Below are 27,156 nucleotides of genomic sequence, written 5' to 3' on the forward strand. Positions count from 1 at the left end.
TAACTCTAGAGAGTGAACACAACTGCTAGTTTTAGTCACAGCAGGTCAAGCAAGTTTTTACTTAGTTGCTAATTGGTGCATTTTGTAGGACTATTAGATCGAGCTCTGTTCTAAGTTAACTGTGCTGATAGCAGTGGTTTGCAACTTGAGCTTGCAGCGAAATGACCTGCAGGTTTTGCTAAAGCCCAGATTACTGGATCCTATGCCCAGAGTTTCTATTCAGGTCTGGGGAAACAGTAGTTCTAACAAATCGCCAGGTGATGGCAATGATGGTGGTCTGTAGACCACACTGTAGGAACCATGGGCTTGCACCGCTGCGGTGTCATCAGAGAGTGATTCACGGTGGGCAGCAACTTGAAGATACTTAGCTCAATGATTTTATTCTAATAAATGCAGTTAATTTCAACTCAATAAAACGTTACAGACATGATTGTGAGGACAGTGTTTTGCATGCTGTGAATGCCAAGAAGTAAAAGACAGCATTCTGCTTATTTAATTAGCAAGGCAATGGAATATGCCATGTGAGCACAAGACAATAAGGAACCTGCCCAACCACGTTGGAAAGTCTCAAGAGTAAAGGACAGAGAGTTAAAGAGGTATAGTTATTCAAAGCCTTTGTATATCTGGTTGAAAGTGTTGAGGCATGACCTTCTTGAGAAGGGAAGTAACATGTGCCTTGTGGTGCTGTGGGAAGTGGGATGTCACGCTCGTGTCAGGATGGTTTGGTGAGACACAGAGTGGAAGCAGGAAGACCACACACGAGGCACCCAAGCCTCAGTCTTTTTATTTTTTCCAATGGGAACAATGAAATGTACCTTTATGTTTGTTACGGGGATGAAACAGACTATGGATGTAAAGTAACAAGAATAAGGCCTGACACATTATTAGGTGACTACCGTTACTGTATTAAATAAAATAATGCATGCAGGTCACCGATGCCCAGAACATATTTAAAACATGCTAGCTCCCTCCTTTCTGCTTAAGAAGACTTTATAATAATTCATATGTGAAAAAGTGACAGATGTAGAAATGCAAAGGAGAGGTAGAATCCAGTGGATATCATGAAAAAATAAAACTGTCTTGGGAATAATATGGTGTTTAAACAGTGAGAGAACAATAGAGTCTATTTTGATCTATTCATTTGGTAGACTATTAAAATATATTTAAAATCATGATTTTAAAACGCATGCAATAGCATGAGAGTGAGAAAAATCTGAATAAAAGCACTTTATGTAATGTGTGATCTCAGCTATGTAAAATATATTTTAAAAAAGGAAAAATGGGGGCTTCCCTGGTGGTGCAGTGGTTGAGAGTCCACCTGCCGATGCAGGGGACGCGGGTTCGTGCCCCGGTCCGGGAAGATCCCACATGCCGCGGAGTGGCTGGGCCCGTGAGCCATGGCCGCTGGGCCTGCGCGTCCGGAGCCTGTGCTCCGCAACGGGAGAGGCCACAGCAGTGAGAGGCCTGCGTACCGCAAAAAAAAAAAAAAAAAAAAAAAAAAAAAAAAGGAAAAATGATATTCCATTAAATATTTCAATTTATTAAAATATACTTTTAAAGATATGGGGTAAAAAATTGCCAAGGTGCTGAAATGGGGGACTGAATTACAGGAAGAGTCAAAGACAAGTTCATATTCAGACGTGAAGACCAACTGGTTCTGTATATTGGCTCTATGGCTGTTTACAAATTATATTCTCTTCTTATGCTACATATAAACCTTAGTTCAATCAAACTGTTTCTTCTTACTGTGTTCACAAAATAATCTGTCTGATCCCAAAGAGCTACTGTACATTTACAGAGGAATCCATTAAACCCTCTCATAACTGATAGTTCCCAGCCCATTGCAACTACTGATTAATGAATACCAAACTTTAATCAAACGTTACGAATCACCAACTTCAGCTGACTATTTAAGAGCGTTATGGGGCTTTATGCTCTAGAAGCAGATAACTAAACAAACTGAAAGCTGAGTAATACTACAAAAAGACACGTGACGAAGCTGTGATTCTCGGTAGATACATCAGAGGTTGGAGTGAGTACCTTATATATACCTTGAGCCTGAAGACCGTGTAACAAAGAGTTAACAAATGAAGATCTGATGTCTAGTATCATGTCCTCTGATCATCTAAGAATCCGTATTCTGAAGTACTGCTTCCTGTAGGAAATTGGAACTGAACCAACTGATATGTTTTCTAATTAATTTGTCCTTTTAAAGTGTGATGACAACAGTGAGGGCTTCTGTCTTAATGTTGCCTTCTGAAGCGCTATTAAAAAGAAGGTCAATGACAGTTCTAAATCACGCCTCAGCAGAAAGCTGTGAGTGTAATATTTCTAGAGGAAGTGTTTTCAGAGCTGGTTGGAGAAAGATAAACGGTTTTGCTGATTTTGACTGAAGTAATGTTTGGTTTACACCGAAAGTAGATTTGGGTTAGACAGGATACATTTAACTTTTCAGGCCTCATGAAAACAAATAATAAAGATTTTGGCACAAGAATAAGTTTTCAAGCTCTGTCTCTGCAATGTAAAGACCTTTAAGAATTACCTGAATTGGGAATGATAAGGTGACCGCCGAGGGAGTTGAAGGTGCCAAATGCAGTGCAGGATGGGTCCGTCTGCCTTGCTAGACTCTGATTCTTCAGGTTGAGGGCCTCATTCTCCAACAAGGATTGGGTCATCTGAGGGGACAGCTTTGATGCAAACTCAGAGAGGTCATCTTGGGGTGTGACAGCCCCTGAGGTATTGTACACTTTGATTTTCAGGTTAGGCAGTGGATCCAGAATTGGAGAGTTGGTCATTGGGATTTTGTCCGAAACATCATGCAAGGCATAAACGGGTCCTCTGTACATGGCTGCAGCTGACGTGAGGTCTGGGGGTACTGCCAGGAGATCTGAGTCAGAAGGAGAAGGAACGTCCATTTGCATTCTTCATTCAGGCAACCTACACTAGCCAGACGCCCCCCAACACTTTCTGAGCCAAGAGCAAAGCAAGTCAACAAATATTAGCACTGGATAGACTCCAAAATTCTGCTGAGAAAAGAGCAATTAGATAACTAGGATCTGTTTTATTATTGGCTACAAATAAACAGACAAGTTCATTCTGTATTTCGCCTTGAAGTCTACTTATTGTGTCTATGGTACTTAGTTATTTCAACAAATTGGATTCGTGATCCTCACTAGCTGACTAGGTAACAGTTTCTCCTGTCTATACTGGATTTGGGTTCATCTGTAGACCACTGTATTCATAGCAATACAAGATGTCTTATCAAAAGGAAAAAAAAGGAAACTCAAGAAACCAATCAACCAATCTGTGTACTCTTCAAATAAAAGTTTAAAAGTATGACAGAGAGGGCTTCCCTGGTGGCGCAGTGGTTAAGAATCCGCCTGCCAATGCAGGGGACACAGGTTCAAGCCCTGGGCCGGGAAGATCCCACATGCCGCAAAGCAACTAAGCCCGTGCGCCACAACTACTGAGCCTGCGCTTTAGAGCTCATGAGCCACAACTACTGAAGCCCGCGTGCCTAGAGTCCGTGCTCCGCAACAAGAGAAGCCACTGCAACGAGAAGCCCGCGCACCGCAACGAAGAGTAGCCCCTGCTCTTCGCAACTAGAGAAAGCCTGCGTGCAGCAACGAAGACCCAACGCGGCCAAAAATAAAATAAATAAATATATTTAAAAAAAAAAGTATGACAGAGCAACCTGTTAGAGAAGGAAAAAAAAAAGATCTGTGCACCTTGTCAACTCTAATTTGTTATAATCAACAAAACAGACGAAAATCTCTGTCTTCATGGAGTTTACATTCCAGCTGATGTAACTGCATTCCAACCTGGTGATTTCACTGATTTTGAAGACACACAGGGAGGCTGCTTACATGCATAAGTCCAAGTGGGAAGTGCAATGTCAACTGACCTTGCCTTGCTGCCTTGATGTTCACAGGCTGAAAGCCTCCATTGAGTGCAGAAGAGTCAATAATATCAGACTCAAAGTCACGATGATTCTTCCGATACACAAAGAGGGCCACAACTACAGAAATGGCCAGGCACACTATCACAGCTATCACAATGCCAACATACAGAGCAACATCATCGGAATCAGGAGCAGCTAAAGGGGAGAAGGAGACATTGAATTAAATGGTTAGAGAAATTGCCCACAGTACACATAGGTATTGCTATCACTTTTTTAGACATTTATTGCCTTTTTTATAGGTTAACTTCAAAGCTATATAAAACTGTGGTCTTTCAGTGGAAAATTATCTCTGATTTCTTTCTTTTTCTTTCTCACTCTACATCTATCCACTCACTAAATTATCTTAAACTGGGCAACGTAACAGACCCTTTATTACAAGGCGTAAAAAGAAACTGGAGCTAAAACCCTCTCAACCCACAGGGAAAAAAAAAGTTTATTACTAATTTCAGGTGGAAAAGTTTGGAAGGCAGCTTTGAATTCTCTTATAGCTCTTTATAAACATAAACACTCTATTAGAAACGTCTGGCATGTTCTGAATCTGTATATTTATTGAACCAGAATATTTTTCTGAGTATCATTCCAAGTCACAAATTACTTTCCACAGCACTCTTCGCACTTTCCCCTAAATCAGTGAAGGGGTGGGTGGGAACAATGGAACTAAGCAAAGCAAACACTGGAAGCAAACATGTTGGGTTTGAAAGGTGGGCTTTCAGAAGACCCAGATCTGGGGAGCAGAGGTTAATGCTGATAACTCCAGGCTTTTGCTACAGATTCGGTATTACCTCTGAGAACCCTGAGCTTCTCACGGTTACTTGTCAGAGATTTACTTTTGAGCTACTCATTACTGGAATAAAATACAGCTCTATGGTGTACCCAGTAAGATAAAGGCCTGGTTCAGCAATCAGAAAGGTCAGCCTACTCCCCAAAAAGGCAATTAAGCATTTGATTAACATGGTGTGAGGTCAGCTGGGAGGTCTATCTCTGGGTAAGGCAAGAAGAAAATCCTGTAAATGTTGCATGTTACCTTAGTGGCATCAGAAAATGCTCTGATCCAACGGCAAATGGTGACAAAAGCTGATAATTTAAAGACAACAAACCGATAAAATTAAACCTTTCCTGAATCCCTCAGACATCTTTGAGTCTCTATCTGTAGTCTTCCGTGACCCACAAAAACCGTCAGCAAAATTAACCAAAGCTGTTCCCGGCACTGTGAAAGGTGATTAAACTGGTACTTCAGATGGTCAAGAACAACCTTTTATGCTCAATTTTATACATGTGCATTTTGCAGGAAGGGAATTTTCAGGTTGGTAGGTCCCATGGCTTCCTAAAAGTCACGGAACCACTACTCTCTCCTAAGACTCACGGCCACGTGGTTTATGTGGTGAAACGACTCTTCATTTTGATTGCCACCGGCCCACGTGATCACCCACACTCTCATGTCATGTATCTTCAACACTCTGACAGTAAAAAAGAATTCCCTATGGGAAATCGCTCCATCTCTTTTAGGATCCTGTGTTTAAATGTACTGTATGTAAAAGAATCCCTTCTTTTTAAACAACTGTCTTTCCCAAAGTTTCTATAATACCTGCTCAAGCATCAGTCAAGTCAATATTGACGGATCTTTTCAGGAAACCAGTGACATACCAAGCCCTCCTGGTTGTGTGAGCACCACTTTCAAAGCGCGGACTTCACTTTGCTGCTGGGTTTTATTTGAGGCCCTACAGCAGCATCCTGAACTCTGGTCAGAAAGTGTATCTAAATCCTTAATGTTTTACTTTACCAGGCTGTAATTACTTATTCAATATCCATGATTTCTAAATCAACAGATCTGCATTTTCTCAGCCCTTTTCTTTTGAGCATTTGAACCCTGCCCTTTATTTAGATCCACGTATTTCATGATATGGTTTGTCAGCTACTGGGACTTAAGCTTTGAATGGGAGACTGATAGATTTTAAAGCTGGCAGAGGCTTGAAATGACCCTTTCTTCTTTTCAGCAGTGAAAATCTAATTTGTTTTTCATGTTAGAATATATTAGGCGCCTATTTCCTGTGTGCACATCTGTGATCCAAAGAAAGGTAAACTTGAACTGGGGGCAATGACGTTAAACGATTATTCAGCAACATAAAAACCAAACATCAAACTTACAAGAAAATCCATATTCATTCTGGGTTCTCTGCTCAGTTGAAATAGGATAAATGAAACCTTGAAAAGAAACAAAAAAATGAAACAAAAATGGGAACGAAATCAAATTAATGAGGGAAACAAAATGAGAAGCATGAAAAATGGTTTAATTAAAATAAAAGGAGAAGAAACCTGGGTCCTTTAAAATTCTGGTTCAGTATAGAATTATGATTTTGCATCTCCTGTCTGCTCTGGAGCCTCACTAAGAATTAATAAGTAGGCAGATTGAATTTCCGAGCCCAAACTGGTCTCGAGTCACTAACTTTGGAGTGCTTAAAGTCTTTCTTTTATTGAGCATAAACTCTAATGGATCTAATTTATTTCAGACATCAAGGGTCATTAGCATAAGGAAAATCTTTTTTCCTTATCCCTGCCATATGCCTTAATTCCCAGGACATATTCAGTAAGGGTCTAAACAGTTTTTTCCTCTTTTATTTAATCATAACAGCTTGCTCTCGGTCTAATAGAACTAAAGAAGGCCTGTCGTCATTGGTCAAAGGTTAAATATCCATTTACAGAGCTGAGTAAGACCACCTCTCCTCCTTCCATCTCAAATCTACCTTTTGGATTTTCAGTTGTTTCTTGTCCCTCCATTTAATAGGAATCCAATAGGTTTTGCCCAGGGACTGAGCAGTTTGTCAATGCAATGGAAACTGGATGCTTTTTACTTGAAATCGTTCAAAAATCAATAAGGCCTAGAGGTTATAAGGCTGTTTATTTTAGGGCTTCAGAGGAATAGTGTAAATTGGGCAAAATAAAAACCTCATCCCAACAGTAAATGCAGAAATAACACTAGCAGTTTTACTCTTCTTTCTTTTTAGTGTATTCCAAGGAGGAAACTGATGACGCTGGTGGTGATGATGACGACTGATGATAATAACAGTAAATAATAGTAATAATGTGAAGTAGAAGACTGGGAGAAAACATTTTTAAAATGTGGAACATAAACTTTTTGAAATGAAAATCTGTGGAAAAATTTGAAGTATCACATAGCTGGCACCCACGGTTTCCTAATATTTAACATTCTGTAACATATGAATTAATCAAATGACACAGCACCATTTGGATTAATGGAATGAAGATGAATAAAAGCCATGTGAATTAAACTTTCCGAGTAATACTCAAGGGCAAAAAATGTAGAGAAACTGCAAGAATCACAATTAATTGGGTCAAAATTAAAGGCCTCTAATGCTTTAACACCAAAGGTAACTCTAAATCGTGCCTTATGTAGATCTTCCGTAATTTGCTGAACATGCAGTTCTTACAAGCTATTTACCTATTTTGGGGAACTAATTCGGGAGAAACATGCAGTGCTACCTTAATGAAAGAGAGGTTTGCTGTAGCACAGACAGGTTTGCTCTCAATTAATTTTTAATGATTTATTTTAGAGCAATGATTGCAACCTCCTACTCAGTTTTATAAATATTATATTCCTTATTCCAGTTGTCTGAGTCCATGCATTAGGTTTGATTTTCATTTTTAAACACTTCTGTCTGGGAATAACCTTTTTCCATTTGTATTCTGTGAACTCAATAAAAGGACATCTGGGACATACACAGGCACAAGAAAAAAGGTTATTTTTGAAACCCAAAGACTTAAGACAATATAATTTCACTGCTAGTCCAGGGGACCAGATAAGTGATGTCATTGTTGTAGGGGTAATTTTAAGTGGAAGGACGTCAAAAGATTTTTCTTCTTTTGTTTTCCTCTGCATGTGAGAGGGCCCAGAAACAAGTGTCAAATAGGGTATTTGGGGATGGTCTGATGTTCACCATGAAAATTTTGATAAGAATCAGGGTGGGCCTGCTGGAGTAAGCAGAAGAGCTGTATCTTGTAAAGGCAGAAGCCGATCTCCAGAGAGACAGGTCTGAAATTTCACCCTGTGAAGCAGTTCTGGGTTCTCCTTGGCTTTCATCTCTACTTCCCAACAGAATCCCGGCTCTTGACAGGCAGATCAAGGAATAATAAAAAGGAAATTTATAATCTCTACTTTCCCATGTTTCTGTAGATCTGGACTGCTCAATAAATACTTTTGTGCCTTGTGGTAATTTATCTGAGACTTCTATTTCCAGGCACAGAACTGGAATCTATTCATTCATTCATTCATTCACCTAACAAACAACTCTCGAACCCTATTACTATATGCTGGGTTCTATTTTCGGCATAGGGGCACAATGACAAACAAGATGGGAAAAGTCACTGCTTTCATTCTTGTTTAACAGAAAATAAACAAGTAAACAAAATTATCAAGGTCATTTCAAATGCCAAAAAAGTCCTCTTGGAAAATAAAAAAAAAATGTAATGTGATTGGAGATTAAAAAATGACCAACTTAGGGAATCAGGGAAGAATTTTCTGTTGAAATGAAATTTAAACTGAAGCTTGCACAAGGAGAAAGAATCAGCCAAGTAAAGATCTGGAGGGATCAATGTTCCATGAAGAGGGACAGTGGATGCAAAATTCCTGACATAAAAACAAAGCAGGGCTTCCCTGGTGGCGCCGTGGTAGAGAGTCCGCCTGCCGATGCAGGGGACACGGGTTCGTGCCCCGGTCCAGGAGGATCCCACATGCCGCGGAGCGGCTGGGCCCATGAGCCATGGCCGCTGAGCCTGCGCGTCCAGAGCCTGTGCTCCGCAACGGGAGAGGCCGCGACAGTGAGAGGCCCGCGTACCGCAAAAAAAAAAAAAAAAAAAAAAAAAAAAAAATGTGTAATAAATTCAGCAGGTGAGGGCTTCCCTGGTGGCGCAGTGGTTGAGAGTCCGCCTGCCGATGCAGGGGACGCGGGTTCGTGCCCCGGTCCGGGGAGATCCCACATGCCGCGGAGCGGCTGGGCCCGTGAGCCATGACCGCTGAGCCTGCGCGTCCGGAGCCTGTGCTCCACAACGGGAGAGGCCACAATAGTGAGAGGCCCGCGTACTGTAAGTAAGTAAAGTAAGTAAGTAAGTAAATAAATAAATAAAATAAATCGAAGCAGTCGGATGGTAGTGAGTGAAAGGAAAGAGGGAAGGGGTAGGCTCAGAGTGGGTAGCAGCCAGATGTTGTAGGCCTGGTGGTCCACCAGGAGGAGTTTCAATTTTATTCTAACTGAAATGTAAATCCTGTCATCAGACGTAACGCTGAAAAGATCACTTTGGGCAGCAAAGTGACAGGATTTTACGGATGGTTTCTACAAAACTTGGCCTGGGAGATGTCTGTCAATAGGTGTATCAATATATTTAATGAAGTGTTTGCACGTGAGGTTCCTCTAAAATTTTTTTTTAAAAAGTCTATTAGTTATTTCTCACAGCTAATAGTGACCAATCTAGCCACACTGTTATTTTCCTACGTGGGAAAATTTAAAACAGACAAGTATTAAGTACACTCACCAATGTGGTTCAACACCCCAATTTACTCTGTTAAAGAAACACTGATAAAGAGTTTTGGAAGGCAACTCTGTAAAACTTTTTCCATCCTTTTCAAAACCCTTCTGCAACTACACAACTAAAACATCATTTAGGAAGCTGGGTATCAGAATAGAAGGGGATTACTGTTCTATCCCCCAAATGAGGGGAATATAGAACCACTTTCTAGAGTTTGTTTTTATACTTCTCCATCCGATCCATCTTTCACGGAACAACAGGGAACAATTTCTTCAGTTAATGAGGTGATCCTGTTGAGAGCAGTCCTAGCAATAATGAAGAATCGCATCTCTGGCAGAACACAGGGCAAAATCATTGTTTTTAGTGTCACTATCAACAGCCTGGTTCATAAGTTAGGGATTTCAGTTAACTTTTCTACTGCTTGAAAGGCAGGTCAATTGAAAAAGCACCTCAGCTATTGGCCAAGGCAGTGAAACTGAGTTTTTCAATCTCATGGACTTCAGTTTGAATCCTAGCCCTGTCAGTTCCTTAACTATGAGAGCTTGGTCGAAGTAGATACTTCATTTCTCTAAGCATCAGTTTTCTAATCTGTGTAAGGGATTATAAATATGCACTTCCATATAGCTCTGGAAAGGATAAATGAGATTTATAAAGTGCTGGTACATTGAACGCAATCAGTAAGTGATAACCATATCAATATCCTTATGATGCACCTTATAAGTACACTGAGACGATGGCTCTTAAGAGCAGTAGAGTTGACACAGCCTATTATTCAATAAAATCTGTAGGAAATTTGTTTGAATTTCAGGATTCCTAGTTATGACAGAGACAAGGAGCCCAGTTTTTCTGAAAAGCCACAAAAAATGGCTTTCTTTTAAGTACTGTCTACTCTTTCACCCTCTCCTTTTAAAGAGGTTTATTCCTGGCCTTTGTGGCTTCTGGCAAAGATACAAGGGCATGTTTCAGAAGCAAATTTCCAAGGCCAGAGAGCAACTTGATACTAAAATGATTTCTCAGCCAGAGGTGGTGCCACTTCTAAATGGGGTGTTTGGAAATAGGGCAGAAGAGGTGTTTTTGCTTCTCATAATGATTAGGGGGTTGTCTGAGGCATTTGGTGAGTGAGGGCCAAGGGTACTAAATGTCCTGCAATGGGAGGAACAGTCTTGCCATGGAAGAATCGTCTGGAACAAAATGTACCTCCATTGATAACAACTTTCAAAATCACCTCCCATGGACTGACAGAAGGAGCACAGAACAACAGTGGGCTGCTCTTAAATAGTTGGTGAAATGCTTCTATGCTAAGCCACGTCATAACTGCTCAAAACATCTGTTTAAGAGATTATCCAGTTCAACTTCTATTCAGACGAGGAGAATCAGTCCCCAAAACGGGAAGTGATATTTTCAAGTTAAGGAAAGTGCTGAGACTCAAAGTTGGTTTCCATCCTCCTGTGAGTAAAGCTGACAATGTGCAGGTTTTGCACCGTCCAGCCCTGGGAGGCCCTGTTCACGGTTGTGTCTACCGTGGATCTGGATTGTTAATGTAACAATGTTGCGGCTGACGGTAGTTAAATGACTTGAGGAAGGAATGACTTTCCTAATTTTCACCAAGTCATCCTTTAGACTAGAGATGGGGTTTGCCCACATTTTTCAGCTGATGTTCAACTGTTATAAAAGATGAGAGCCCATCCCAAGCGTCTTAAAAAGGAAAGTGAGCCTTCCTTGGTTTTATACACCAGCAAGTAATATCAAGTTATCCTTAAGTACATGGCCCTTAATTGTGCAATGTCTGAATACAGCCTGTTTGGTGGGTTTATATTTGGGAAATATCCGGAACAACACCAGGAACTATATGCAAATCTTCATTTCCCTAATAAACACCAACTAGATATTTCTAGTCTTTTAAATTTTCTTGTCATGCAATATGAATAATAGACAATAGTAAAAATGATGATTTTATGACTAAATTTTTAAAAAGATAATGCAAACTGTTTTTCTGCCATAAGTAATGTTTTAATAGAAAAGTTATCAAGCAAATATGCCGATGTGAGAAACGTTAGAACTTCCAAGCATCACTAGCCAGGTTTAAATTCCTCAAAACCAAGCCTATGCCCTTACTAACTCGCAAACCCCCAGGATGTTAGAGTTAAAATAGATCATTTTTAGAATTCCCTCTTCTAACCCCTCTGTACCTGCAGACAGAGGAGCCAGAGCACAGAGCAATGAAGGGACTTGCCTCACATCACAAAGCTGGTGAAACAGCAAAGCAAGGGGCAGATCCCAGCTCTTAGGCTACAGCCCCGTCATTTTTATACGTATATTTTTATACGTATTGTCTAATGAATGAGGAGAGACAAGGAAATAATAGAAAAGGGCTTGATATGTTCATGGCTTAATTTGCAATTCAGTTACTGAATGAGGTAATGCTAATTATTTAGACTAGAAAATAACCTCTCCATTTGAAATGTTATCATTGATACCCATGAGAAAGTTAAAACAGAGATTTTCGCCCTTAAATAAAACAACTTCTAAATAGTGTCTTCTGTTGCAAGTGTGGGGTAAGCAAAGAGGTGTACCATACTTGGGCATCTCTACTCTAATGTAATTGGAGAGCTGTGCTAGAATGATGTCGTTGTTAATGTATGATAATCACTTTGTATTTGGCATAGAACCTACCATAAATGTAAATATTTAAAAGAGAAACATTGTTTCCCTCAAAAATGATGCCAACAGGAAAAAAGGAATAAACATCAAAAATTGAAGGGACACTACACATAAGAAGAAAATCACATTTTAAAGCAATGAAAGCTGATCACCACTTGCTTTCAGCCTCCAAGAGTCCACATGGAAAAAGGCTTATTTCAAAATGAGACAGATGTGAGTTCATATACTGGCTCTTATACTAACTTGTGGATGCTGGTGGACTCTTTCAATTTTATGCCTTGGCTCCTTCCTTACCAAGATAGAGCTATTATTAGCGGGATATCAAAAGTTCTGTTTGTAAGATTATTTTTTGTACCTTTTGAGTTTTATTAAGTTGAACTCAGGTCAATTTTGCTTCAGTTTCGCCACGTCTAACATAGTAAATTGGAGTTAGAAGCAATTAACGCCAGGGCCTTAAGTCATTATATTAGGTGGAAAGTGAATAAAATTAAAATTACATATGCAATTCCTTTAAGCTAAAATATATATATGATACAGTAATTTTTACACTCTCTAGAGTTTGAGAACCATTGAGCCAGATTTAAGAGAGACATAAAAGGAAAGTCTTTACGTAGCTGTCTTGGAATTAACTCTGTTTTTAGATTAGCTATCAAGTTTGTAGCCAAAAGGAAGATGGGTGGAGTTTTTTTTACGGTGTTCCTGCTTGCCTTCAAGGTTACTTATTATATTTCAATATGGAGCTGTGTCTATGGCCTTAATACATGGAGACAGATTTTATGATATTGTGAAGATTAAATAAAATAGATGATGAATTCATCTCATATGGGGAGTAGCATATAAATTATGAATATGACATAACTCAATTCTAATTTATAAAAGCATTAAGTGTGTTCTGTAAAAGTCCTTGTTTTTAAATCATCAAGCTTTTGGTTAGTTTTAGAATATTTATCTATCTGAAGTACAATAGGCCACTTCAGAAGACCTGTCCTCACTTTTATGACCCTAGCATTAGAAGAATCTCTCTTCTCCATGGATTTTCCTCTCTCCTTGACCTGGCTGCTTGGTCTTTCATTTTGCCAGTGACCTTACACCAAGCCAACATATGTGACTTTTCTCATTCCAATTACATTTCTTCTGATGCAAATGTTCTCATTAAAAACCTCAAGGGCTATTCAAAATAAACATGACCAGATTTTTTTTTTTTCTTTTAGGTTGGTTCTTATCTAACCAGCCCATCAGGACTGCACTAATGATGTCAAAGGTCAGGTCTGTCAAAGACCCTCACAGTCATTTATTATAATTTACCACTCTTCTGAGGGTTTATTTATTGACAAGGGCTTAAGGAACTCCAAATAAATGAATACATAAATCCTAGGACATGACAACAAAAATTGAAAAGAACATTTGCTTATCACTGATGTCAGTTATCTAAATTGCCACAGTAATTTGTGCTCCAGCTTTCACAGGACAGTGGGCCATGCTTCACTAACTGATCCTCGGCCCTGTTCCTAACACTGACAACCACACCCTTCTGAAAGTGAACAGCAGGGAATGGACATCTCAAATATAAAACCCTTATCTCGTGACCCACAGAAGGTGACGAATAAATGTCTGAAATTTAATCCAACAGTTGAGTAAAATCAAACCCACAGATCAGCTGCCCAAGCGTTTTCAGTGCAGTATTTTCTATTCCCATCAACGCTCCTTCAGAAAAAGGATAAATTATTAAATCCAAAGGCAGTGATAAATAAATCCATAGTATTAAAGACATCTGATAGAAAAAGTAAAGTGATGAAAAGTCCTGAAGTAAAGAGGCCAATTCCTAGCATACATCACCCTATCTGCTGGGTTTTTAGGCAAAAAGAAAACAAGCAAAAGCGCTGGCCTGCCCCTATGTGATCTTGAAGGAGTCCTAGCTTTGCTGCAGTTGTGAAAGGTGGTACCTTTCTTAATCCCCTCAGAGTTTACTTTGCATCCTGGAAGCTGAAGACTTTGCATTTGTTCTCTCACACCAATCTGTTTGGGGCTCCCTAGGTGTTCAGCAGGTTTCTGTGGGCTAAAGTTCCTAACCACATCCGTGCTTTCAAAATCAGGAAAATGTTTTACCAGAAAGGAAAAAATGAAAAAGTAAACCACACTCATTATACCGGAGACAGCAGAGCACTGTGTCGGGCAGCCAGTCCACAGACAGAATATTTATTTCCCAGCTGGGATACTACGCATATCAAGGACTATACAAACACAGCTATGACATCAACTTCTTCCAAACTATAGATAAAAGCACTCACTGTCTGACGCTCACAATTATGCTTTCCTATCAAACTGCTGTGTTGACAAGAATTTCACTGGAAACTGACTAACGCCTTCTCAAATGCCTACCCTAGCCCTGATAAACACACCAGGCTAAAGTGAAGAGCAGCCTATTTGTAAAGTAAATTACTTCCTCACATTAAATGCACCTGGGATTCTGGGGGCCCTAGTACGCAGTGTGTCCAGACTACAATTCACACACAGAGTTCTGCCACTTCCTCTGTAAGTGAGAATTAATGGAAGAGCAGGGTGACATGTAAATTTTTTAATGAGTAGAAAGTGCTAAATTTGCAGACTGCATAACATTTTAATTTCCCAAAGTCAGGAAGTTCACTGATGCAGGCACAATTCTAGGCAGTTCTTGTTTGTAAATTGCAATTTCTAATTTGTCTACTGTGGCATCAACCCTCTTCAGCAAGAAGGAGTAATTCTAAATTCAGATTTGAACTCTTACATTATCTCTATGTGAGACTCCAATCTTCAAATGGGATTAAAAACCAAAGTCTGTAGGAATAGCTGCGGTAACGTAATAATCTACTTGAGTGTATTCATAAGTATATACAATGTACCATTTCTGGACCAAGCCACATATATAGTCCTTAGGTTGCTATTTTCAAAAGTAAGAGGCAAGCATGGATTAAACCATTATATGCCAACCATAACAGAGCAGATCTTACTACAAATTCATTATAAAGATTATAAAAGTTAAGAGTTATGAGGTCTTGGTAATACAATCGTATTTCAACATAAATGGTAAATATACTTATTGGCTTAGCAGTTTGGGTGATTGTCTTAAGTGCTTTTTTTATTCTCTTGTACCTCTTTCTGTGTCTAGTGTGTCCGCTCTCTTTCTCTCCAAAACCATTTTATGCAAATTCTATTTCAAAACCATATGGCAAGAACTGGAGCTACTTTCATATAATCTTAGAGATGATATAAAGAAACCTAAATGGGTACACAGCACAAGAGACCTTCCATTACTGCCTTCTGAAAAAGATACACTATTCTATAGTATTGCTAAGTAAAAAACGGTCTTATCTATTATTGTTAACTTTCTTGTATCCAAGATACCAGACATGTGTGCTTATTTTCAGTAGTGAAAAACACTCCAAGTCATTTACCCTTTCTTGTTCAATGCAATCCATATCTCTTAGCATACCTAAGAACTCCAATATTAAATTTTGTTTTCTAATTAGCAATGTGCTTATAAACCAATAATGCCCAACTTCTTTCTGGTATACTAAGTGACTCTTAACAGTTTTTAATTATCCTTTAACAATGTATTCTAGTGAAATAACACCAATTCCTGGAAGTTCTTAATTTGAAAGTGGTGTCTCCAGTGTAAGTACTTTTCCAGAGCACTGAGGATATACCCAGTGTAATATATACATGATACATGTTATACTTCAATAACTAATGTGTTTGGACAGCTTAAAAATTTAGTGGAGCTTCTGAAATTGCTTAAAGACCATGACCTTTTTTCACAAATGAAATTATATAGCATCACATAATGAATCCAATTTACTAAAGAGTTGAAGAATAAGTATGGTTGCAAGGACAGAGTGATATGTATATGATAAGCAACTAGGAAATAATGCAAAACTGTAATTCAGTTCCAAATCCCCATGTCTTCACAATTCTTTTGTATATATACTTGGTTTACTGGCTATAAGTAACTCTTGCCACCAAGGATTTTATACAACTACGATTTTATACAAGTATTTTATGCAATTACTTTTTATGTAACCTAATCTAAATCTAATCTAATTTGAATCAATGTGACCAAATTCCCAGGACAGATCAGTGATATTGCTACATCTCAAATAACGAAATGAGACTCCTGTTTCCAAGATCATGCAGTTGTTCTAGCCTAATCCTCAACACTCCTTTTTAAAAAGTCATTTACAATTATAAGCATAATGAAATACTAAATATAAAGAATATTGAGAATAGAAAGCATATTGAAAAAGAAAAAAGTTACCTGTAATCTCACTAGCATAAATAAATTTCATTCATCTTTTTCCTAAGCTTACTTTTATATAGTTATGACTGAATGCATACATAAATCCATATTCTGCTTTTCCATGTTAAACCACTATAAATATTTTAGTGGCTATATGATATTCCACCTTATGGAAATAGCATTTATTACTTAATCATTGCTCTAGTATTGGACTTTTGTGCTTTGCATTTTTTACAATAAACTACAAAGAATATGAACGTATTTGGCACATATATTTTAGGTATTCATGTTAATTACTTAAAACGTATTCACTGATACAGGATTCTTGGATCAAAGGAGAGGAATAATTTTAAAGCTCTTAACTCATATTGTCAAACTGCTTCCCCAAATAATCATAAAAATTTGTGTTCCCATTTGCAAAATACAAGAGATTCTACTTTAGTGCACATTTGCTAACATTTAGCATTATTATATCTTTAAAATATTGAATAATTTTGTAAATAAATAACCTCGAAGTCTTTTGGTTAAAAACTTCAGTTGGCATTGAGGAAATATCTGTATTTTTAAGATGTCTTACACAAAAAATTTGGTAAACAATTTAGAAAACTTTTAATTATCTAACAAAAAATTAAACATTCTAGGGGCTTCCCTGGTGGCACAGTGGTTGAGGGTCCACCTGCCGATGCAGGGGATGCGGGTTCGTGCCCCGGTCCGGGAAGATCCCACATGCCGCGGAGCCACTGGGCCCGTGAGCCATGGCCGCTGAGCCTGCGCGTCCAGAGCCTGTGCTCCGCAATGGGAGAGGCCACAGCAGTGAGAGGTCCACATACCACAAAAAAAAAAAAAAAAAAAAAAATTAAACATTCTAAAAACTATAAAGTCTAAGAAAAAAAGTATCTAAATTAAAACTATGAGCAAAACCAATCTCTAATATGTGTTACTTAGGCAAAATGGGAAATGGAATTAAGAATGGCCCAATTAGATAGTCAAAGCCATTAACTGGACATTTTAAAATAAAGATAGAACTACACTGTAAGTTCCATTTCTTAACTTTCAATATTTCTCTATAATTGTGATTTAAGTATGTCTCTCGTAAACAATGTAGAACTGGATTTTTCCTGTAATTTTGAATTTCCTTTAACAGGTAAATTTAATTCATTTACATTATTATCCTTGATATATGATAATCCCTAATATATACCATCTTATTTGTTTTCATTTAACTATACTTTTTCTTTCCTTTTTGCTCCTTTTCTGCCCTTAAAAATCTTATTTTGAATTTATATATTCAACCTTTATGTGTGTAGTCAGTCTTAACATTTTAATTGGGACACTTGAATCAGTAAAGCTTAACACAAGTAGTATTACTGTTCTTTTCCTGAACAACACACAAAAATTAGAACATTTTAACTTAGATTACACCTTCCCATATTCTGTGTTAATGCTCTCTATAGTTTAGTTCCATTTTATTTTTAACTGCCCCTTAACTGGTCCCTCAATTTTTTAAAGAATCGATTTTCATATTTTTAGTAGTTTATTCATTAAGAGTTTGTGAGTAGTAAGCTCTATCTTGATTATCTCAAAAACTTTAAATTTTGCTCTCTTGAATAATAAATGTGGGACTTTTTCATTCTATCTTTCATGTGTTTTAACCTACCTTTTATATAATCACTCATTCTATCTTTCCTCCTTGTATTCTGAAAAGTTTCATGAGATCTACATTCCAGTTTACCAATTTTCTCTTCAGCTTTATCTAAAGCTGTCTCTGATCTGATCTGATGTTTAATTTTCCATTGAGTTCTAACTTTCAATGGATCACATTCCATTTGATTTTTCCCCAAATCTGTCTGTCCTCTTTATAATATTCTTTTCTTTCATTTGTGCTTATATTCCTTTTAAAAATAGTTTGTCTTTTAATTTTTATTTATTTTATAGCCTCACTCAGATTGCTGTAGGAGTCCATGTTATTAAGGTACTAACTCACCTATTTATTATGTTGCCAACTCTCTCTTACAGCAGACTATTCCCTTGGGTGATATAAAACTTTATGTTGTAAATTCATTTTCAGGAGCGGGCTATCTTTATCATAGACCAATGCACTTGGGTTGTGAGAAGAACTCTAGAAAATGCCTTGCTGTTCACTTCCGCTGGTACCCCAGTTTTACTAACTTCATAAACTGCACATACTTTGCTTTTTGTTCCCTGTTCTGTATCTTAGACTCCATACCCAGAACTGGGTGTCGGAGTGTGGTTTTATCACAGGGTTAAGTGAAGACTTCATTTTTCTCTTCTCTACCATGAATTTTCCTGTAGCTTCGCTGGGCTGATGGGTAAAAAATTTCTAGTTATTTTTCATGGTGAGAGCAGCCATTTATGAGACCCAGTTTTATTCAAGTTTCTGGCTTTCAACTGTCAGCCTCAGAACTGAAAGCCTAAAGCCTAGTCCCTAGGACTTACATCCATGTCTAATGCTCCTCTTGGTTATTCTGGTGTCCACTCACAGAGGTATACTTCTCTAGATTTGAGTTCCTACTTCATTTCTGCTACTTGAGGATTTCTCTTTCTTTTGAACTTGATATGCCCTCGCCCTCTCTCTCTCTCTCTCTCTCTCTCTCTCTCACACACACACACACACATACACACACACACACTCCAAATGTGTGTATGTCTTTTAAGTTTAAACATTTTATCCAATATTTCTACATATTTTGAGTCAAAGGTATTTATAATGAGAGAAATGGCTAAGGAAGAAATATGTCTGAATATTATTTTGAACAAATTAGTGAATAAACACTGAAGCAATATTTTCTATATATTTCACATTGTATTGCTCTTAAGTACCAATCTGACTTTTAAAATATACTACACTGTGTTATCTAGGTAACTCTGAATTCTACTGACATCCATTATGAACTCCAAATTTCTCCTTCCTAGCAGTATATCTACATTTATATCCAAATCATTTGTAGACAATTTTGAGTAGATTCAGAGGTTGTACTGCCTCCCTAGTCCAATGGTAAGTAGGCTAGCTTTACTTTGAGATAAATAGCTCTTTATCAGTATTGCAATATTATCAGTGCATTGAAGACACTAATTTTCCTAAAGTACATAAACATTAAATGATAACTCCTAATTGTCAACTGCAAGTTTCTAGCTCTTTTCTACTCCCATTCTTTTTCTTAATGCAGACCATGTCCCTCTTACAAGCTTGGTACTTACACTATCAGAAAGCCTCTTGTTTTCCAAAATAAGGACCAAGAACATTATCATTTCTTTGCAAAACTTAGTCGGCAATACTATGCCAGAAACACCCAGCTTACTGGTAAACAGAAACTATAGCTTTCACTGTAAAATACTATAATTACTCAGTGCAACAGTATCTGAGGTTTTTATCACTGAGGAAATCAATAATAGCACAGACTACAGCTCTCCTTTGCACTACAGTAGATACAGCAGGGCAGATGAAAGAGTTTATTGACCTAGTAGAGACTGTTACTACAGCAAATCAGAATTATGAAAGGAAACAGCTTTTTAACTAATTAATTCAAACACCCAAATGTTCCAGGCTAATAGGAGACTTGATAAATAAACAAATAACACCTCTTGGAGCCTCATTTCCTTTCCTTACTTACACACACACCTCATGCCATCATTATTGGTAAACATCCAATCATTAGAAAAAATTCTATTAATGCTGTAAGAAATCAGCTAGATGCTAAGGGGATGCTATGTCATGAAAGTCTTAACTTGAATATTTCATGCTTGTATTTGACAAATGTCATAATTTATAATGTGTCATTTGTGTAAGGAATAAAAGGCCCAATGCTCCATCTTGCAGCAATGTACTCCTTGTTAAATATGTTGCTTTAGGAATTTTTAAATATGCACAATAGAAACAGTAGGCATTAAATCACCCAAAGTTGAAGAGTATAATATTGAGAAAGGGAGTGAGAGAAACTTCAAATATTGCTACTTTCAATCACATGAATCAATTTGCTCAGCACTACAAGAACACTAAATTATAAAAATGTTAAAAAATAACTTGTGTATGGTACGCTTTCATTTTAATCGTCAACTCAGACTAATACCAAGAGGAACAAACCCTGGATCTCTGGATAAATGGTTAGTAAAAGAGCTGTATTCTTTTCATTCTGTGTTTCTGGTACAAACTCAGATGCACAGCAGTCGTTCCCAAATCACAACCAGAAGCTATGCTTTACACTACCAGCTGCAGTCTGTTCTCAAGAATACCATGTACCGTGGACAGAAAAACAAGAGGCCCACTGGATTTTTATTCTGTGTCAGCAATGTAATTACCTATTTGTATTTTAAGTAAGGTTTCTTTTTAAAGGTCCCTGTGTGTATAGACTCTGGAAAGTAAACAGAATTTCATAAATGTGCTGAAAATATCTTATTCTTAAATGACAAATACAAATATATTCCACAAGCAATCTGTAATGTGTTATAAGAAATGTCAACATTTGGCTGCCATTAGGGAAGATCCAAAGACAGCACACTGTTTGATCCATTCATCTGTTATAGGTGTGATTTCAGAACAATTCTTAGTACCTTAATTCATGGTCATAAAAGGGATGGTAAATTTTGTACATCTAAGGGCTCCTCAATAGAGGAGTGAGAGTCTGCAAATATGCAAATCAAACCACCATCTCATTAAGAAAATCTAAGGAAAAAGGCCATGAAAAATGTGGAATATTTAGCTTATAGCACCTATTACATTCTTGAACCAATCGTCTATACCCATTTTTAAAACTTTATGTTTTATAAACATTAGTCCCTTTAGATAAATGTTATAATTTCTAATACAAACCCAGCATCTTCAAGGTGTTGTGAAGATGTTCACAGTAAACACTTGTAAACTGGTAAATCTACTTGCACAAATATTTCCTGTCCTTATATATATATTTTAAATTTCATGGACACTGGTTCAGTAACAGCCATGAATTAGAAATAAATAGCTTACTTTTTGGAAGTCATGTGACTCTATGAGGAGCTTAGGGTGCCCTTTTGTGCACTATAATAAAACTGAGTAGCACTTCCCTGCCCTGAAAAGAATGACAGCCCCTCCATGGAAACAACTAAATCCCTTTTTGCTCATGGAAAAGCAATACTGTGTGTGTCATCTGTTAACTGGATACAGTTATTTTTCATACTGGGTTCTGGGAGATTCATTTTTTTCAATTTTGACAGAGACCCATGCTATTGGTATAGTACTGCGTTTTTGTTTAAGACATTTTTATTTTTTGATATTTCCTTTAAAGAAATCCAAATGGTTAAACCCCAGACCTCCCCAGTGTCTGTCGTTTGCTCAAATAGACTTACTCTGCATGCACAGACCATCCGTGCAGTTCTTGGATTGCAGGACGAGGCCGTCGCAGTCCTTGCCTCCGTTCTTGGGGGCTGGTGCCGTGCACTCCCTCCTGCGCCAGTGCGTGCACTCGGTCCCACAAGTTGACCACTTGCTCCATGAGGTCCACCTGCCATCCACTGCCACACAAAAACAGCATCGGGTCAAAGGGAGAAGGAACTTTTTGAGGGCAGAGAGGAGCAGAGCACAAGCAGAAACAACACAACACCCAACACTGAAGAAAATGCCTCCCCCCGACCCCGAGGAACACTGCATTCATTTTAACTGCTGAAGTAGTGCATGCTCTACATACATTGTGTGGGCTCTTCGAACTTCCCTTACGAGGTGTGTGACTATTTCTTCACTGACCAAGCAAATGGAAGCTTAATGGGACACACAGAAACCAAAGCTGTCACCAGGAGCTGCATAAAAGTAAATCCTGGTGGTTTTTCTATTAAAGGGGAAATGTCTGGATTTTGGATTGAAAATTAGGGAACCTCTTTTTGGATCCAAGATTCCTTCCTGCATAATGTAATGTGGGTAGTGCAAGTAAACCTCTGTGGGGTTCAGGAGAAGAGGCTGGTAGAGTGTGGAAGAAATCCATCCATCCATCCATCCATGTACCTGCACCCCTCATCTACATCCTATACATTCTTTTTATTTTTTCATCCATGCTGCTTGATTCTAACATCTTCTGCAATGACTTCTTGAAAAGTCTATATTATTTTCCATTTATTATTTGATTTCATTCCATTATTTGATGATATATGTTGCTATTTTTATTTTAAAAATAATATTTAAGCACATTCCTTAATGTGAATTAATTTACATTCCTGAATTCCTGTGATTCAGTCATTTAGAATAGATTCACTTTCTTCTTAATTTTTGTGCTTGACTTGTTAGTAAACTTCAGTGATAAAGAGCTAAGATATCTCTATTTTAAAAACTTAAATACTCTAGTACATTCTTTAAAGGTTCTTACATAAATAAGAGGAAAATTTTAAAATAAGAGTTAAATTTTTAAAAATTTCCCTGAAATACATAAATAATCATCTAGGATTCAATGTAAGACAATCGCAAACATCATTTATTGAACATGCAATGTACATGTGTTATACCTACATATTGACAGAAATTAGATCAATTTTAATAATCTAGTTTGGGAAATCTGTGTGATTTCATATTCAAATTATTGTGTAACTATATGTATTATGCATAATATGTATAAAGATATAAATATGCCCACATGAAAAAATGATGAAAGTATTAATATTTCAATTGTACAGTTAGCTATATAAGCAACTCCCAGCTATCTGAAGAAAAGACATTTGCTTTGACCTAGACCATCCCAAAGTACACACACACACATTTCTATTTCAACTAAATGCTCAGTGCATTTCTAATTGTGGGAGTCAGTATGCAGACAAAACATAGGAGCGTACAAGAGAAAACACTGAAATTCTTAGCCTAGCTAAGTGTCAAAGTTTGTTCCATAAATAAAAGCTCTCAAAGGGTTCAGTGTGGGATACTGTTTTGATATTCGGAAATGAAAACAGGAATATAAAATTTATATTACGGTTTTCTCTCCAGTTCACTTCTCCAACCCATCTCTGAGAAAATTCTACTAAAAGGATGAACCTGACATAAGTTAGGCACAATAAAGGGAAGTAAGTAGTCTTTGTATCTAAATAATGAAAGTGACAATATAATAGCTACCCCAATGGGATACAATAAACTTATGGGTTATTTCAAAATAATTTTAGCTTAATTTTTTAATATATTTTATAATTGGACATTTTAGTGGGTTTTGGCAAATATTAACTTCAATTTACCAAAGGATAAGAGCTTGGGACAACATGAGATAGCACAGAAAGATGTTCAGAGGCAAAGGGATGCAATCTTGCTATAGGTACCATTGCAAATAACTCAAAAATAGGTGACCAACATGTACAGATAATAGAGGACTGCACTGTATTTTCAAAATCCATTAGCTCATGTGTCAGAAAGCTTAGACTTCCTTTTAATTCATTCCAGATGTTTTATTTGCATTTGCCCAGAAACTGACACCAAATATCAAGTACTTCACCTAAAACATTTTCTAAATTTCAGTTCCAATTAATTTCCATGGCCTTCTGGAGATCAAGGTTGTTATCCTAAATGTGTGGCTTTCAATGCTGCTCAAATGCCTTGAATTACAGATCCTGCAATCTTGGTTCCAACAGTTTTGTTGAGTAATAGAGAGGGATTATGTTTATGTGTGTTTAATCTCTTGTTTTATACTATTTTGTATGTTAGGGTAATAAAGTTAAGTACTCTTTTGGAGGAAAAGACCTGAGGTCCCAGCAATGTAAGCACTGAATGGGATGATGGATTTAAATAATGTTTACCACACACTCCTGTGAAGAATAAGGCTTTGTGGGACTTCCCTGGTGGCGCAGTGGTTAAGAATCCGCCTGCCAGGGCAGGGGACACGGGTTCGAGCCCTGGTCCAGGAAGATCCCACATGCTGCGGAGCAACTAAGCCCGTGCACCACAACTACTGAGCCTGGGCTCTAGAGCCCGTGAGCCACAACTACTGAGCCCATGTGCTGCAACTACTGAAGCCCGCATGCCTAGAGCCTGTGCTCTGCAACAAGAGAAGCCACCGCAATGAGAAGCCTGAGCACCGCAAGGAAGAGTAGCCCCCGCTCCCTGCAACTAGAAAAAGCCTGTGAGCAGCAACAAAGACCCAACACAGCCAAAAAAAAAAAAGACTAAAGATTTGTATATATACCCTAAAACTCATTTCTAGAATGGGAAGGGACATGTGGAAGGAGAGCGCTGGGTTGCTTACCCGGGCATAACGTGGTGCAGGCTATTTTCTGCACACTCTGCCCTTCACAGAAGGCACCACCATTGAGTGGGGCTGGGTTGGTGCAGGTCCGTGTGCGCTTCTGATACCCTCGTCCACAGCGGCTATTACACACAGACCACTCTGTCCAGGTAGACCAGCCACCGTTTACTGGAAAGAGATAAAAAATAAAATGTGAACTAAACATATGTGCGTACACACAAACCACACACAACACATAAAAGTTGTATCCCAAGTGACCATAAAAAAATCGAAAACTTCAAAGCTATAAGAGACCCTGGATATCATTTCACACGTATACACAATGGAATATTACTCAGGCATAAAAAGAAATGAAATTATTTGTAGTGAGGTGGATGGACCTAGAGTCTGTCATACAGAGTGAAGTAAGTCAGAAAGAGAAAAACAAGTACCGTATGCCAACACATATATGGAATCTAAAAAAAAAAAAAAAAAGGTTCTGAAGAACCTAGGGGCAGGACAGGAATAAAGATGCAGACATAGAGAATGGACTTGAGGATATGGGGAGGGGGAAGGGTAAGCTGGGACGAAGTGAGAGAGTGGCATGGACTTATATACACTACCAAATGTAAAATAGATAGCTAGTGGGAATTAGCCGCATGGCACAGGGAGATCAGCTGGGTGCTTTGTGACCACCAAGAGGGATGGGATAGGGAGGGTGGGAGGGAGACGCAAGATGGAGGAGATATGGGGATATATATATATGTATATGTATAGCTGGTTCACTTTGTTATAAAGCAGGAACTAACACATCAATGTAAAGCAATTATATTCCAATAAAGATGTTAAAAAAATAAAATAAAATTGCATTGCAGAGCTGAAGAATCTAAGCACAGAGATAAATAAAATGAATTTTCAACATCTATTTACCTATTCAGAAAATAGGACTGTGTTCTCCTCTCCTTAGCCAGTGTTGTTTTAAAAAACATCCTCTTACCTAGTAAAGCTCCAAAAATTACTTTTGGCAACTTATCTCAAATAATATATGTTTACATCCTTATACCAAGGCTGTGAGTGACTATGAAGCATGGGAACTGATAAAATCATTTAGCCTTTTCTTAATAACAGATGACTATTTTTCTTTAGCATATGTAAACTTCATAACCTTTTAAGGACTTTTAGTTTCATTAATAAGTGAATCTAGTTTTTAAAGAAGTCTTGATAGCTGGATTTTTAACTAATTGAGTATCTATTTGAATGAATTAGCGATTAGTTGATGTAACTGAAATGGACACCTATTTTGTGTATAAAGGGTATTTACGGTGTTTGGTGGAGCTGTCAGTATAGGTGCGATGATAAAACCTACTCCCTGGGACTTCCCTGGTGGTGCAGTGGTTAAGAATCCACCTGCCAATGCAGGGGACATGGGTTCGAGCCCTGGTCCAGGAAGATCCCACATGCTGCGGAGCAACTAAGCCCGTGTGCCGCAACTACTGAGCCTGCGCTCTGGAGTCCACGAGCCACAACTACTGAAGCTTGCGTGCCTAGGGCCGGTGCTCTGCAACAAGAGAAGCCACAGCAATGAGAAGCCCGTGCACCGCAAAGAAGAGTAGCCTGTGCACTGCAATGAAGAGTAGGCCCTGCTCGCCACAGCTAGAGGAAGCCCATGCACAGCAACGAAGACCCAACACAGCCAATAAATAAATAAATATATATTTTTTAAAAAAACCTACTCCCTAACACTATGTTCACTACCTCTGTAGATCTTGCTCTAGAAAATACTCTGACATACTTTTGTATATCAATATATGAGTCTGTGAAATCATTTTAATTAAGCAATTTCTAACAAAAATTATTTGCTGGTGGTTAAAACATGGCACAACTAGTATATGTATCTGCTTCCTGATGGTAAAGAAGAGTGTTACTCAGATAACACAAACCTTACATGTGAACATCATATACCCATCATCTCCTTCTCTAGAAACTTATGCAATAGACAATAATCATGAATGTGTTATACATACAGACATAGACTATTTTTCACTGGAGAGTTATTTTTTTATATAAACTGAAATCAATTGTGATGTTCAATAATAGGAACGTGGTAAACATGTATGTTCGTGAGATTGACTCCTAGGCAGCTATTGAAAATGACTCAGTATACATGCACCCTATGTTCATAGCAGCACTATTCACAATAGCCAAGACACGTAAACAACCTAAATGTCAATCGACAGGTGAATGGGTAAAGAAGATGTACTGGGACTTCCCTGGTTGTCCAGTGGTAAAGAATCCTCCTTCCAATGCAGGGGACGCGGGTTCGATCCCTCATGGGGGAACTAAGACCTCACACGCTGCGGGACAGATAAGCCTGTGTGCTTCAACTACTGAGCTTGTGCACCTCAATGAGAGAGCCCGCGTGCTGCAAACCACAGAGCGCACGTGCTCTGGAGCCCGTACACAACTAGAGAGAGAAAAACCCACATGCTACAACTAGAGAGAAGCCTGCGCGCTGCAACAAAAGATCCCGTATGCCGCAGCTAAGA

The 27,156-nt window shown here is 38.2% G+C and overlaps 1 protein-coding gene across 1 annotated transcript in view; it reads right to left on the reverse strand.

Annotated features, from left to right (window-relative positions):
- UNC5C (unc-5 netrin receptor C) overlaps window positions 1-27,156 on the reverse strand; it is a 394,162-nt gene that overhangs the window by 38,945 nt on the left and 328,061 nt on the right. Inside the window, exons 6-9 of the mRNA XM_065877433.1 lie at window positions 24,632-24,799; window positions 21,774-21,938; window positions 3,905-4,096; window positions 2,543-2,887 (exon numbers count right to left, since the gene is read on the reverse strand). Of these exons, the coding sequence (XP_065733505.1) occupies window positions 2,543-2,887; window positions 3,905-4,096; window positions 21,774-21,938; window positions 24,632-24,799 (870 nt within the window). The remainder of the gene's footprint in view (window positions 1-2,542; window positions 2,888-3,904; window positions 4,097-21,773; window positions 21,939-24,631; window positions 24,800-27,156) is intronic.

Source organism: Phocoena phocoena, chromosome 5 (genome assembly GCF_963924675.1).
Source record: "Phocoena phocoena chromosome 5, mPhoPho1.1, whole genome shotgun sequence".
NCBI lineage: Eukaryota > Metazoa > Chordata > Mammalia > Artiodactyla > Phocoenidae > Phocoena > Phocoena phocoena.